This window comes from Lolium rigidum, chromosome 3 (assembly GCF_022539505.1).
Source record: "Lolium rigidum isolate FL_2022 chromosome 3, APGP_CSIRO_Lrig_0.1, whole genome shotgun sequence".
Lineage (NCBI taxonomy): Eukaryota > Viridiplantae > Streptophyta > Magnoliopsida > Poales > Poaceae > Lolium > Lolium rigidum.
The window spans coordinates 83,253,414-83,267,211 of record NC_061510.1 but is presented as its reverse complement, the minus strand read 5'-3'; the positions used below and the strand labels follow the sequence as shown (position 1 = coordinate 83,267,211).

The window sequence follows — 13,798 nt, the reverse complement described above, 5'->3', positions numbered from 1 at the left end:
TATGGAGCACTTGAGTCAAAGATTGAGCCCTATCAATAGTTTCTAGGTCCTTAACTTTATCAAGTTCATAGGTTTCAATTTGTTGCTTAAGGCCTTGAGATATGCACCTTTCGTTTTTTAGCTCTTGTCTTAGGAGATTGAATCTCCGTTCCTTTTCATCCAATTGATATTCTAATTCCTCAATGGACTCATCCTTTTCTTTGAGAGAGTCCATCAAGAAATCAAACTTGACAAGAGCTTCACCACGAAGGGTGCATCTAACATTGTAAAGTTCCTTAAGCATAATTAGTTCATCTTGATTTTCATTTTCATCATCAAGAACACTAGATAGGGAAGGTGGAGGTTCCATTACCTTGGTTTCCCTTGCCATAAGACAAGAGCCAACGATTGTAGAGGAGGAAGAGTCATCGGAGTCATCATCTTGAGTGATTCTTGCCATGAAGGAGGAACCAACATCATTCTCCGTGGAGTAGTCCTTGGAGTAGTCATATGTGAAGAGTGACCCGGGCTTGGAGTAAGCCAAACCGGCCACCCCGGCCTCCTTCTCCTCATCTTCTTCTTCATCATCGGACAAGTACTCGGCTCCAACAAAAGCTCTTCCCTTGTTCTTCTTGAATCGATCGTTGATTGGGTTTGGCTTCAATCTTGGCTTGACCCCTTTGATGAATCTTGGCTTGTCTACCCTTTTCTCATAAGGGCACTCATTTGCAAAGTGGCTATCTTCATCACAATTGTAGCAAGTTCTCTTCTTCTTCTTGTCATTGAGGAGCATAGGCAACTTTCCCTTGTACTTCTTGGAAAAGAAGGCAAAGTCAGTGACGATGTCACTAGTTGAAGTCATCTCCTCATCTTCTTCAATTTCATATTCTTCTTCTCCTCCATGGTCAGCTCTAGCCTTGAGAGCAAGGTTGTGTGATGCTTCCTGGTTGTGTGAAGCTTCATCAACACGGTTCATTGCCTTGAGCCTATTTCCGGCTTTGGCCATGCTTTCATTGACGGCCACATAGGAGACTAGATCATCGGAGTTGAGATCGGCACTCTTGGTCATGATTTGCAAGTTGAGAGCAAGGTTGGTGTCTTCTTGTTTGATGGCAATCATAGCAATGAACTTGGATTTTATGAAGGCTTCATTCATCTCGAAGCCGTCATTGTACTTCTCAGCACCAAGTCCCTTGACTCTTACTCTAAGAGCACCAAGCCTAGCATAGGCATCGGATACGGATTCTCCATCTCGAATCATGAACTGGTGGGCCTCTTGCTTTGCGGTCTCATAAAGAGCTGATTGGATCAAATTGGTTCCCTGTTGGAGTACTACGATCCGATCCCACAACTCTTTAGCGGAGATAATGTCATCGACTTGATCAAGGAGCTTGCGGTTGATGCCACTTCTAATCTTGTCACGTGCGGAGGCATTGAGTTGACGGTTGTAGAACTCGGTGGAGGTCAACCGAGTAGGATCTTGTGGCTCCCGATGTCCATGAACAATGAGCTCCCATAGCTCCACACTTGCAGTCTGCGAATATGAGATTCCATAGCAGATTTCCAATGTGGAAAGTGAGTTCCATGAAAATGGGGAACGGTCCCACTATGGTTTATGAGGCATGGGTGAAGTGTTTTTGGGATAGTCATGGTTAGCTTCATGGTAGGTTTCCTTAGAGACCGAAGCCCCACTAGAAGTTCCACCGGCAGTTAAGTTCTTAAGCATGGCAGTCATTTCTGTCATTTGTTTTTGTAACTCATCCTCCTTTTTCTTCTTCTCGGCATCATATGCCAAGAGTCTATATTTCATCTCTTTAACCGAAAGGTTAGAGTCGTCATCTAGACCCTCGAAGAGTTTATCCATCTCACTCTTAAGGCGATGAAGCCCTTAATAAGAGTCCAGGCTCTGATACCAATTGAAAGTATAGAGATGGTAAACCTAGAGGGGGGGTGAATAGGTTTCTACAGATTTTAATTCTTTCTTTGCAATATTAGGCTTTGCGGAATATAAAGGTGAGCCTAATGCAAACTAGGTGAAGCAACCTATATGAGGATACAACTAACTCGAGCACGAAGGCTCTCACAGGCGGTTAAATCACAAGTAAGGAGTTCGGTTAGAGATAACCGATAGCACGCGGAGACGAGGATGTATTCCCGTGTTCCCTTGCTTTGCAACAAGGTACGTCACGTTTGGAGGAGTGGAGGTCCCACGAAGGATTCCCCGCGCCACGAAGGCTCACCCTATTCTCCGGAGCCTATCCCACGAAGGAATAGCTCACTCACTTGTGGTAGACTTTGAGGTAGCCTCCAAACCTTCACAATCTTGCCCGGAGCAAATCCACAGCCCGGATGCTTCCGGACTCCTTCTTGCCCACCTAGGGTTTCCAAGGAACCCTAGGAAGCAAGCTTCTCAATGAATACAAGGGGGAATGAGATTTGGCTTGGTAGAACGGTAGATCGGGTCCTCCTCTAATGATTCCCCGGAGGGATTTGAGTTTGGGTGGAGGAGGAGGGAGATCTCGAGGCTTTTGGTGTTTCTAGCAATGGAGTAAGAGAGAGAGAGCTCAAGAACAGCTTGTAGTATGTTGCCTAACTGTTCGGAGGTAGGAGAAGGCCTATTTATAGTGTTCTTCTAAATACGGCCGTTGGTCACTTGCCACATCGGCAGATTCGTCGAGAAACCCGGTCGACCGGATTTGGCGCCGGACAGAGCCGGTCCACAGCCGGTCGGACCGGGCCACTGACTCGGGCCGGCCGGTTTCCAACCGGAGCCGGGACCGGGTCTTGACCGGGTAGGCGTCCGAAGCTTATCGGATGGCGCCCGGATGGCACGAGCGCAAAGTCCGGTTGCTGACCGGGCCGCTCGGTCCGGTGCCCGGTCGAGACCGGGCCATGGACCGGAGCAGCCCGGTCCGAAACCGGGCTGGCGACCGGACGCCGACCGGAGGGCTTGCCCTCTTACTCGGAACCTGCCCGGATGGCACCGGTTCCGGGTCCGGTTGGTGACCGGGCTGTCCGGTGCCGGGGCCGGTCCGACCGGATCTCGTGGACCGGCCGTACTCGAAAAACTTGCCGATTTTTCGTCGAATTGGGGGTCTCCCGTTGCCTTTTTGTTCCATTGCTACACCATCATACCTCTTTGGCTAATACCTGAAAGTCATCTTGTAGACATGTATTAGTCCAAATACTCTAGCACGGTGTCATAGATACCAAAATAATGGATAAGGGTAAAATACCCTTACACAGAGCCATTATAGATCTCATGGTCAACGCGGTTTGTACGACGCTAGAATCACTGGACGGCATTGGTAATTAATCCTAGGGTGATATAACCCATGCAATGGAACCTCCACCATATCAACACATACCATGGTTCCATTGCCCACGACATAGTCATATTCATAATTGTAAAATAATACTTTGCTTTTCAATGCATGAGTGATAAGTATAGTACTTTGCATATAGTTTGATACAAATAATCAAATGACATGAGCAAGCGATGAACTTGCCTTTCTTGACTGCAAGATTATGCAGGCAAAAGCTTCGATACGTGATAACTCCAAATTCTGAAATACCATCATCATCCGGTAAGGACAATGTTTAAAGAACTGGCAAAGATGCTATAATGCATAGTATGAGATGCAATCGTCCCGAGCGTAACCTAACCTCGATGATTTAGGATGTATGAGTTGTAAAGATTTCTTTAGGGTTGGTTGCACTTTTAGGATGGTTCTCAAACAAGATTCTTATTAGGGTTTGGTTAAATTAACATCTTAAACAAGTGATATAAGACATCATAACAATCTTACACATAAATAATAGTGGTGGAATAATATGTAAAGAACAGTTGTCAATTTTAAGTTCTACAGGACATGGTTGATGATTACTTATTCTATACTTCAAAAGAATAACTTTTGAAGAACATGTTGATTTAGAAATAGTAAGTACTTTAAATAGGAACTAGGGCTTCTATGGTTTAATTAACATTTGTACTTCAAAAGAATAACTTTTGAAGAACAGGTTAATAAGGACAAGAACTACTTTAAATAGGAGCTAAGTGCTATTAGGGTTTACTAATAGGGCTAGTTGGTGCTTAAGTAGAAGTGATCTACATGTAGCAAGTATTAGTAGGTTTATTACTATGGTTTCTCCTAAGCATCATATCAAAGGATGGTTATCAAGGTGTTGCTATGAGTTAGGGTTTACTATGACTTCATATTTGCTTTACCAAATAATTTCTAATAGTTTCTAAGCTAAGTGCTTATCATTTCCTAAGTAGGATTTAGTTGAATAGAAGCATGTGATGTGATTTGCTACACAAGGTTGGTATTAGGGTTTATCATCATGGTGCTACTAGGGTTTGATGGTTGAGGTTAATCCTAATGGTATGGTATATAGGAGTGGTGATCAATGGTACTAATCCAATTAACAAATTAGGGTTTGCTCCTAAGTGATACTAGTGAATCATGTAGGTTTTAATTAAGAATATATAGGAACATGAAATGATAATCTTATGTGACTTGGTTCTATGCTAGTGGATCATAAGCATGCATTCATTGGTCACCTAATATGGTTCTCTATGTAAGGTGAAACTCACATGATCACATGTGATAAGCAACTAGGGTTTTAGGGTTTAAATCATTTTGACATGATCACATAAAATAATGGGATCCAGATTCTAGCTTATAATAAAACTAGGGTTTCTAAATTATGATCCAATTCTGAAAGTAATACTTGGTACTAGAATTAATGTGATTAAGTACTTGAGATAAAGTTATTAATAATTTTAACATGCTATTAATTTTTTAGAGGTTTAAGAATTAAATTAATTACTAGTTAGGGTTTAATTAGAAATCAGGGTTTCCTAATTATGGTTAGGTTTTAGAATAATGACTTGTTAACTAAAATTGCTTAAGTACATAATTGTTGGGCTATTAAAATAATATTGGCTTATAATATTTTCTTGAGTTATTACTATTTAAAAAAAATAGAAAATGGTAATATGCAAATTAGAGTTTATGAATTATCAATAATATTTAAGTGAATGCAATTATGATAAAGAAAATTAATCTTAACATTTTATTTAGTTACTGAATAGTTAAAATTTAATTTTGGAACTTAATTATTTATTGAATTTATTTTGCATTTTAAATAAATGAAAAGGCATAATTAAAGAAGTTAAAAATAAATGGATTTTTATTTTGTCACACATTTTTGTTTTATATTTTATTTGAATCGAGTTTATTTTTGTGAGAATTTTGATATATTATTTATATTTTTCTGAGCTAAGATGATTTTTATCTATTTCTGAAAAGTTTTAACAATTTACTGGTTTTTAAATTAAAACGAAAATACTAAATGTACCGGTCAAAACCTAGTTCTAGTCACAGACAGGTGGGACCTGGTCCAGGTCACCTGCCACGAGGGCAACGACCAAGTCAAACATGTGCGGGGAGCCCACGGCCACGTCATTTCTACCGGCGGCTTGACGCCGGCGGTCAGACGAGGACGGCGCCGCCGCTACAGGGCACCCCCGGATGCGCGGTTGGTATCAATCGAACGAGAAGAAGATGGGGAACACTATGGTGGTGGTGGAACAAGCTATAGGTCACCGGAGCTTCGTCGGAAATCATGTCCCGCGGCGGTGTTACTCCGACGAGATTCGAATCGGAGGCTACAGGAGGTTCTAGGATGCGAGATCTAGCTCTACAGAGGCGTATGCTCACCCTGTAGATGATGGCGTGGTCGGCTCCGGCGATGGTCGACGGAGACGACGGCGATTAGCGATCTCCCGACGAACTACTGCGGAAGGGAACGATGAAATCGATCCTCCACACGGCTCCCCTGGATGCTGGGCTCCTCCCAGATGCTCCTTGAGTCCAGGCGTTCCTCCTGGACCACACGCCAGAGGCTGGGGTGACCTCCTCCGTCGGCTTCGTCTTCGACTCCAGCGAAAATGCACAGATGGTTTTGGAAGATAGAGAGTGATTGAGAAGGATTGAAGTGGCGGAGGTGAACAAGGCGTGCACGGCGATGCTCTCCACCTATTTATAGGCCAAGGGAAGCCCTGTGGCCTCGACACGGCGACGGCCATGGTCGGGAGGTCGCGGTCTCTGGAAGCTTCTAGCTGGCAAGGATCTCCTCGTCCGCGGATAAGCTCGAACGCGAGAGAGTTTAAGCGTGGTTCTGAGTATCTGGCAACGTCCGGGGCAAGCTTATCGACGACGAGATCGTGGCCTACTGGCTCCGCCGCGCTGTCGAGCTCGGAGACGACGACGACGAAGTGTTCTCTCCTCTCGCACGATTTTTGACGCACGCGAAACGGTATTTGGGACGTGGGCTGGACTGCTCCTGGGCTAACTGTTGGGCTGCTGTGGTGGGCTTTGGGCTGCTGCGGTCCAGGTAAGTCAGGTAAGTTTCCCTCTCTTTCCTTTTTCAAGTTTCTGTTTTCTTTTCTATTTTGTTGTTTGAATTCAAATTTGATTTCTATTTTGTTTTGTAGGTTCTAAAATATTTTAATATCAAAACAATTTGATAATGCTACCTACTGTATTGTTTTGTTTATAAACAACCATTTTATAAATGATTAATTTGGGGTTCTTATGAGGCACAAGTTAAAATTCCAATTGATATAATTCTAAGGTTCATCTCAATTCCTAATTAATTTAGGAATCGAACCTGTTTAAATGGTTTGGAATGTAGAACATGTGCATGGTGAACATATTCTATTTTTCTAGTGCTTAACCATAGTGATTACTCACATATTATTTAATTATGGCTAGGGTTTAACAAATGATTTTATGTGAATGATTGTTTCTAAGGTTTGAGAAAATGGTTAATTAAACTCTATAATTACTAATCTTGCTTAGCAACTTCTAGCTTGGATTATACTTGTGTTCCATGATACACAAGTTAGGGCATATCATTTTATGTGAGGTGGATCCTATGTGAAAGGGTTTAGGGTTTTGCATACTCTTCATTAAATTGCAATATAAGTAGGCATGAGGCATGGCAGGGGTTCTTTTCATGATCCCAAGTGGTACTTGGATTCAAATGTGGTCTAGGGTTTTTATTTGGGATTACCCATGGGATACACAAGCAGAATTGGGTATAAGTATAAGCTTTGATTATGTATTATTGGCTAGCTAGGGTTACTCCTCCATACAAGGCATGAGGATTGGTGCAGGGTTAACTACTAGTGATATACTTATTATTTTATGTGATGGATGAGATCTATTAATCATATGGTTTAACTTATCATCTATATCTACAAGGTATGATCATGCATTAGACAAGATTCACTCATTCCTCACTAATCCCTCTTTAATATTCCTCTCATCACACTCATAATAGATTCTTAGGGTTTATAATTACTACCAAGTTGTGATGATTATAGAATTGGTTTCCTGAGGTATTGTTATTGGAATAGGGTTCTCACCTCCAAGATCAAATATTGACTTGAATAACTAGGATTAGTACTACTCTAGTATTCATGTATGATCATGGCTATGATTAGTATTATAACTTCTCTCACTTCTCAATGTATTGGAATATCCTAAGGTCCTACTTAAGAGATGATGATATGATCCTCTAAATATATGGTTTGCCTAGGAATTCTACCTTGGTATCTTGTGTAGCTTGTTCTTCAGGAAATCTGATAAACCTGCATCTTGTGGTATGCCTCCACCTCCTAGCTTCTTCATCTTGATCCTAGCTAATTCACATGGAAGGTCTCAAGTGTTTGGTTTCCTTGTAGCATGGTACAAGATGTCCAAATGGATGAAGGGTGTGGCTCTATTTATAGGCTTGGGCAAGCTCTAGTATCATGACACATAGGTGGTGACTCTTGTGTTGGTTAGATGAGTAAGGTGCTTGGTTGTCATGCCCTTATCCATAGCAATCCTTTGAGCATGAGGTGGCATAGCTTGGGAAGCAAGTCATGTAGATATTTTCATCCTATGTGGCATAGAGATTATCCTCTCATATGATTTATTTTTGGATAGCCAAGTGGCATTTGTTACTAAATATCTTATGGAGAGTTGTATTATTGTGGATGAGTCATCATACCATCTTTGATTGGATTTACATTATAATATTGGTCAAAAGGTTAAGGTTGAAGGTTATTCCTCAATTTTGGATAGTTGGGTTTGATTTCACCAAGGCATGGTCATATGAGTTTCAAAATACTCATAGTTAGTTTTATTCAAATAGTCTGAACTATAATTTGTAATGTAAATGGATTTAGTTTTATGATATTCCATGTATTTAATAAGTTATGATTTAAATAAGAATGTGTGGCTTTTATGCACATTAGACCCTGTGGTTTAACTTATTTATAAGTGAATTAAATTACACACAAAGGTAGTTGCTAACTTTCAAGTGTTAATAAGTTAGGGTTTGATTCTTAAAGAATGTGTTGTTGTAAATCTAATTCCATTTGATCTAATCCATAGATCAAATCATCTCTACCCAAAATAAGGTTTTAGCAAAGATCACAGTGAAGTTTATAGCGCTTGACTTGATGATCTACTTCAATTCCAGTAAGTCAAGTGAAACTTCAGTGACTGTGGTAAGATTTATTTGAAAGCGCGAAACTTCCCCGAATTTTCTATGCATGAATGCAATGCACACTTTGGTGTTCTCTCATTTTGTTGCCTCTAAACCTGGGATATTACACCTGCCCCGCTTCCGCACCACTCACGTGGCTCCGGTCCTCCCGGTGGCCGCACGTCTGGCACTCGTCACATCTTTCAACTATGTGATGAGGCTAGGTACCTAGCTGATGATTGATTCAAGCGGTTCCAGAAGGATTTCGTAGGTGTCGGTAACGATGGTCACTTCACCGCTCGTTATCTCTCCATGGCGAACCATGTGGCGCATGGACAACCTCATCCACCAACTTTTGATCCTCGCTGGTACATGGATACAAGGGGCATGGACAACCTCACCAACAAAACTTGGACAAGATGCACATGCATGAACCTTACCACGACAAGGACAAGGTGCACAAGGCCGACGGTTCAAGTATGAACATATGTCATGTTGGTCAGGCTATTTTACTCGCTCCTTCATCTCACCCACTTCATCTTCACAATGTTCTCCATGTACCCAATGTCACCAAAATATTTTAGCAGTCTGTAATTTTGGTAGAGACAATCATGTTTTTTATCGACTTTCATCCATTCTCAAGATCTGGATACGAGGGTCATACTTCTTAGAGATTCCTGCCATAGAGGTCTCTACTCTCTTGATGCACCCATAATAAAGCAAGCCGTGTCAGTCTTCGCGCATCTTCAACTCAATGGCACGCTCGCTTAGGCTATCCATCCAGTCAAGTCCTCCAACAAGTTATGCGTAGTCATGAGCTTCCCGCAATATCAAATAATTTAAGAGAATACTTGCTATAGGACATCGTTATTTTTTGGCGTTTGCCAAAACACACCGTTCGATTGTGTCTTTGTCAGGTACCATTATAATTTTGTGGTACATTTGCCAAAACACGCCACCTGTCCAAAGATGGAAAATTTTGCATTTTTGGCTGGGATGACCATGCTATTACTGGTTTTGTAGAAAAAAGTGCCAAAATTTCCGTTTCTGGACAGGTGATGTGTTTTGGCAAATATGTCATAAAATTGTAATGATCCCTGGTAAAGACACAATCGAAAAATGTGTTATGGCAATCGTGTGAAAATAATGATGTCCTATAGCAAATTTTTCCTTAAAATATTATGTGTAATACGTGTCACCAAGGGTAGAGTCATCAATTACCAACGGCTCACCTCAACTTGCTTCCTCACAGGCTTTGTAGGCTTGGATGTGAGACCGGACCGAGGTTGTTGCTTCGCAGAGTGTGGTAGTCTCGTGCAGGAGAGGCCGGTTGCTCGTCAGAGAAAAGCAGAAGAAAGAAATAAAGGTGCAGAGAGGAAGAGAAAGAGAGGAAAACCAATGAAGATGGGGATCTGCAAGTGCAGAAAAAAGAATCTCGTAGGATCCAAGTGAAGCGATCATGCGTTGGAGAGATTTTCCTTTGTACCGTTGCTACATGTTAATTTCAAAATAGACCTAGGTCAGAGAGTTTAGAGTGCCGATTTCAGGAATTGATAGTTGAGGGTTCTATGTAGCTTTTGCCTACAAATTCAATGTTTGTTCTGGACTTATCCAAAAAAAAAAGGAAAAAATACCAAAAATATTGACAGACATGATTTGGGAGCCGCCGTTGGGTCTCCTTGTCCATGAATACTTGTACTCGCAACCCCAGATTCTATCCGCCGCTTACAGTACGGTCACACACTCACCACACTCCAGGGACCATCCGCAAGACAAGGTCGTGCGCACGGTAGCTACACGCCTGCACCGCCCGTGCATCCCACTGAAGCACTGACCCAAGCGGCAGCATTCAACCATGCTACGGATGCAGGGAGCCAAAACGTGACGCCTCATAACTGCTTCCTGCTACGAGACCCCCACCACGCACCGCGCAAAGACCTCATTTCTTCCCCAACTTCCCACTGCCTCACTCGCTATAACTCCTCCCCACCCGCCGCACCACCACGCTCTCACTCTCGCCGCTCTATCCAATGGCCGCTCGCCGCCGCCTCCTGCTCTGCCTCCTCTTGCTTACCACCATGCTATCGCCAACCGTACTAGGCGCGAGCGGCGACGGCGCCGGCGGGCAAGCGAGGAAGACGTACATCTTCCGCGTCAACCACCGCGCCAAGCCGACGGTGTTCCCCACACACGCGCACTGGTACACCTCCGCCGCCTTCGCCTCGCCAGCCATTGCCGGCGACCCGCTCCAGCCTCTCCACGTCTACGACACCGTCTTCCACGGCTTCTCGGCCTCGCTCACCGCGTCCCGCGCGGAGGAGCTGCGCCGCCACCCCGCCGTCCTTGCCGCCTTCGAGGACCAGGTCCGGCAGCTGCACACCACCAGGTCGCCGCAGTTCATGGGCCTCCGCGCGCGCCTCGGGCTCTGGTCCCTCGCCGACTACGGCTCCGACGTCATCGTCGGGGTGCTCGACACCGGCGTCTGGCCCGAGCGCCGGAGCCTCTCCGACCGGAACCTCCCGCCCGTCCCCGCCCGCTGGCGCGGCGGCTGCGACGCGGGTCCCGCGTTCCCGTCCTCCTCCTGCAACCGTAAGCTCGTGGGCGCGCGGTTCTTCTCCCAGGGCCACGCCGCGCACTACGGCGCCGCCGCGGCGTCTTCCAACGGGTCCACCGAGTACATGTCCCCGCGCGACGCCGACGGGCACGGCACCCACACGGCGACCACGGCGGCCGGGAGCGTGGCCTACGACGCGAGCATGGAGGGCTACGCCTCCGGGGTCGCCAAGGGGGTCGCGCCCAAGGCCAGGGTGGCGGCGTACAAGGTGTGCTGGAAGGGCGCCGGCTGCCTGGACTCCGACATCCTGGCCGGCTTCGACCGCGCCGTGGCGGACGGCGTGGACGTCATCTCCGTCTCCATCGGCGGCGGCAACGGCGCCGTCTCGCCCTTCTACATCGACCCGATCGCGATCGGGTCGTACGGGGCCGTGTCGCGGGGCGTGTTCGTGGCCACCTCCGCGGGCAACGAGGGGCCGGCCCCCATGTCGGTGACCAACCTCGCGCCGTGGGTCGCCACCGTGGGCGCCGGCACCATCGACCGCAGCTTCCCCGCCGAGATCGTGCTCGGCGACGGCCGGCGCCTGTCGGGGGTGTCGCTCTACTCCGGCAAGCCGCTGGCGAACAACACGATGCTGTCCCTCTACTACCCCGGGAGGTCGGGCGGGCTGTCTGCTTCCCTGTGCATGGAGAACTCGATCGACCCGTCGCTCGTGGCCGGGAAGATCGTCATCTGCGACCGCGGCAGCAGCCCGCGCGTGGCGAAAGGGGTGGTGGTGAAGGACGCCGGCGGCGCGGCGATGGTGCTCGCCAACGGAGAGGCCAACGGCGAAGGTCTGATCGGGGACGCGCACGTGCTGCCGGCGTGCTCGGTGGGGGAGAGCGAGGGCGACGCGCTCAAGGCGTACGCCGCCAACGCCACCAACCCGACGGCAACGATCGTGTTCCGGGGCACGGTCATCGGCGTGAAGCCGGCGCCACTGGTGGCCTCCTTCTCGGCGCGCGGGCCCAACGGGCTCGTGCCGGAGATCCTCAAGCCGGACTTCATCGCGCCGGGCGTCAACATCCTGGCGGCGTGGACGGGCGCCACGGGGCCCACGGGGCTGGAGTCGGACCCGCGGCGGACGGAGTTCAACATCCTGTCGGGGACCTCCATGGCGTGCCCGCACGCGAGCGGGGCCGCCGCGCTGCTCCGGTCCGCGCACCCCGGGTGGTCGCCGGCGGCCATCCGGTCGGCGCTGATGACCACGGCCATCGTGACCGACAACCGTGCCGGCGCCGTGGCCGACGAGGCGGAGGCCGGGCGCGCGGCCACGCCGTTCGACTACGGCGCGGGGCACGTCGCGCTGGGCAGGGCCCTGGACCCGGGCCTGGTGTACGACGCCGGGGAGGAGGACTACGTGGCGTTCATGTGCAGCATCGGGTACGAGGCGAACGCGATCCAGGTGGTCACGCACAGGCCCGTGGCGTGCCCGACGTCGGCGGCGGGCACGAAGCCGTCGGGGTCCGACCTGAACTACCCGTCGATCTCCGTGGTGCTCTACGGCGGCGGCAACATGTCGAGGACGGTGATCCGCACGGCGACCAACGTGGGCGCCGAGGCGGCCGCGACGTACAGGGCGCGCGTGGAGATGTCGAGCGGTGGCGTGGATGTGGCGGTGAAGCCGGAGAAGCTGGTCTTCTCGCCGACCGTGCAGAAGCAGAGCTTCGCGGTGACGGTGGCGGCTGCTTCCGCTCCCGCCGGCGCGGCGCCGGTGTACGGGCACGTCGTGTGGTCGGACGGCCGCGGGCACGACGTGCGGAGCCCGATCGTGGTGACATGGCTGCAGCCAATGTAAGTGACAGGTGGGGACACACCGAGCTCGTGGACCTGGTCCCTCGGACAGTAGCGCGGTAGAAGTCAAAATAGTTGGACTGCGGTAGTAACGGTTGCGGTCGGGTCTGCGCATTGAAGGTGGCAGGCAGGCAGGGCGCGGTAGTTTAATGACGTGGGGCCTTTTTCGCCCTGACGAATTGATTAAAGCAGCAAGGAGTACAGTGACAGCAGTGTGGTGTGGAGCAGTGCTTTGTTTGCTTTCGCGGGCAACGATAGTTGCCGGCCCACTGAGGACAGCAGTCATCAACGGAAACAAAGGGAGAAACAGGACAAAAGCTGACAAATTCTACTCAGTATTTGTGCGAGTGTTAACTTATGTAGCTGCATTCCGTTGCACCGAATCTAATCGAAACTTTGTCTGTTTATAGAGTCATCATATGTTTCTTAGTATTTGTTTGTGTTCGATCTCGCCCATGCACAGGCGCACAACCCATGAGATCTTCCAATTTTGAGATTTTCTAGAAATGGGATCTTCCTGGTTTCTCCATCTACTCATGCTAACTTTGAATGGATCCAGGCTGCATCTAAATTTTGATAAATCTAAGATAATTTTCCTAGAATGGATGGAGTTGTATCAAAGTGTAGTTGTATCCTAGAGTGTTAACTTAGTAACTGCATTCCGTTGCACTGAATCTAATCCAAACTTTGTCTCTTTATAGAGTCATATATGTGTCTTTTCTCTTTGTGTTCGATCTCTGCGCATGCACATGAGCACATCCCATGAGATCTTCCCTGTACTATGTACCGGTCAATTTTGAGATTTTTTTTTCGAAATGGGATCATCCTGATCTCCCCATCGACGATATTTTCTATGAAATGGCTAGACATATTGTACAGATCTCG

The 13,798-nt window shown here is 47.5% G+C and overlaps 1 protein-coding gene across 1 annotated transcript; it reads left to right on the top strand.

The window, feature by feature from the left end:
* The first annotated feature begins 10,910 nt into the window (after window positions 1-10,910).
* On the top strand, window positions 10,911-13,313 carry LOC124697162 (subtilisin-like protease SBT1.6). Its single transcript, XM_047229792.1, has one exon. The coding sequence runs from the start codon at window positions 10,926-10,928 to the stop codon at window positions 12,915-12,917; it is 1,992 nt and encodes a 663-aa protein (XP_047085748.1). The 5' UTR covers window positions 10,911-10,925; the 3' UTR covers window positions 12,918-13,313.
* The last annotated feature ends 485 nt before the right edge of the window (window positions 13,314-13,798 follow it).

Bases quoted from the DNA above. Each gene is read 5' to 3' on its own strand.
- LOC124697162 (XM_047229792.1), top strand. From the start codon at position 10,926: ATGGGCCTCCGCGCGCGCCTCGGGCTCTGGTCCCTCGCCGACTACGGC.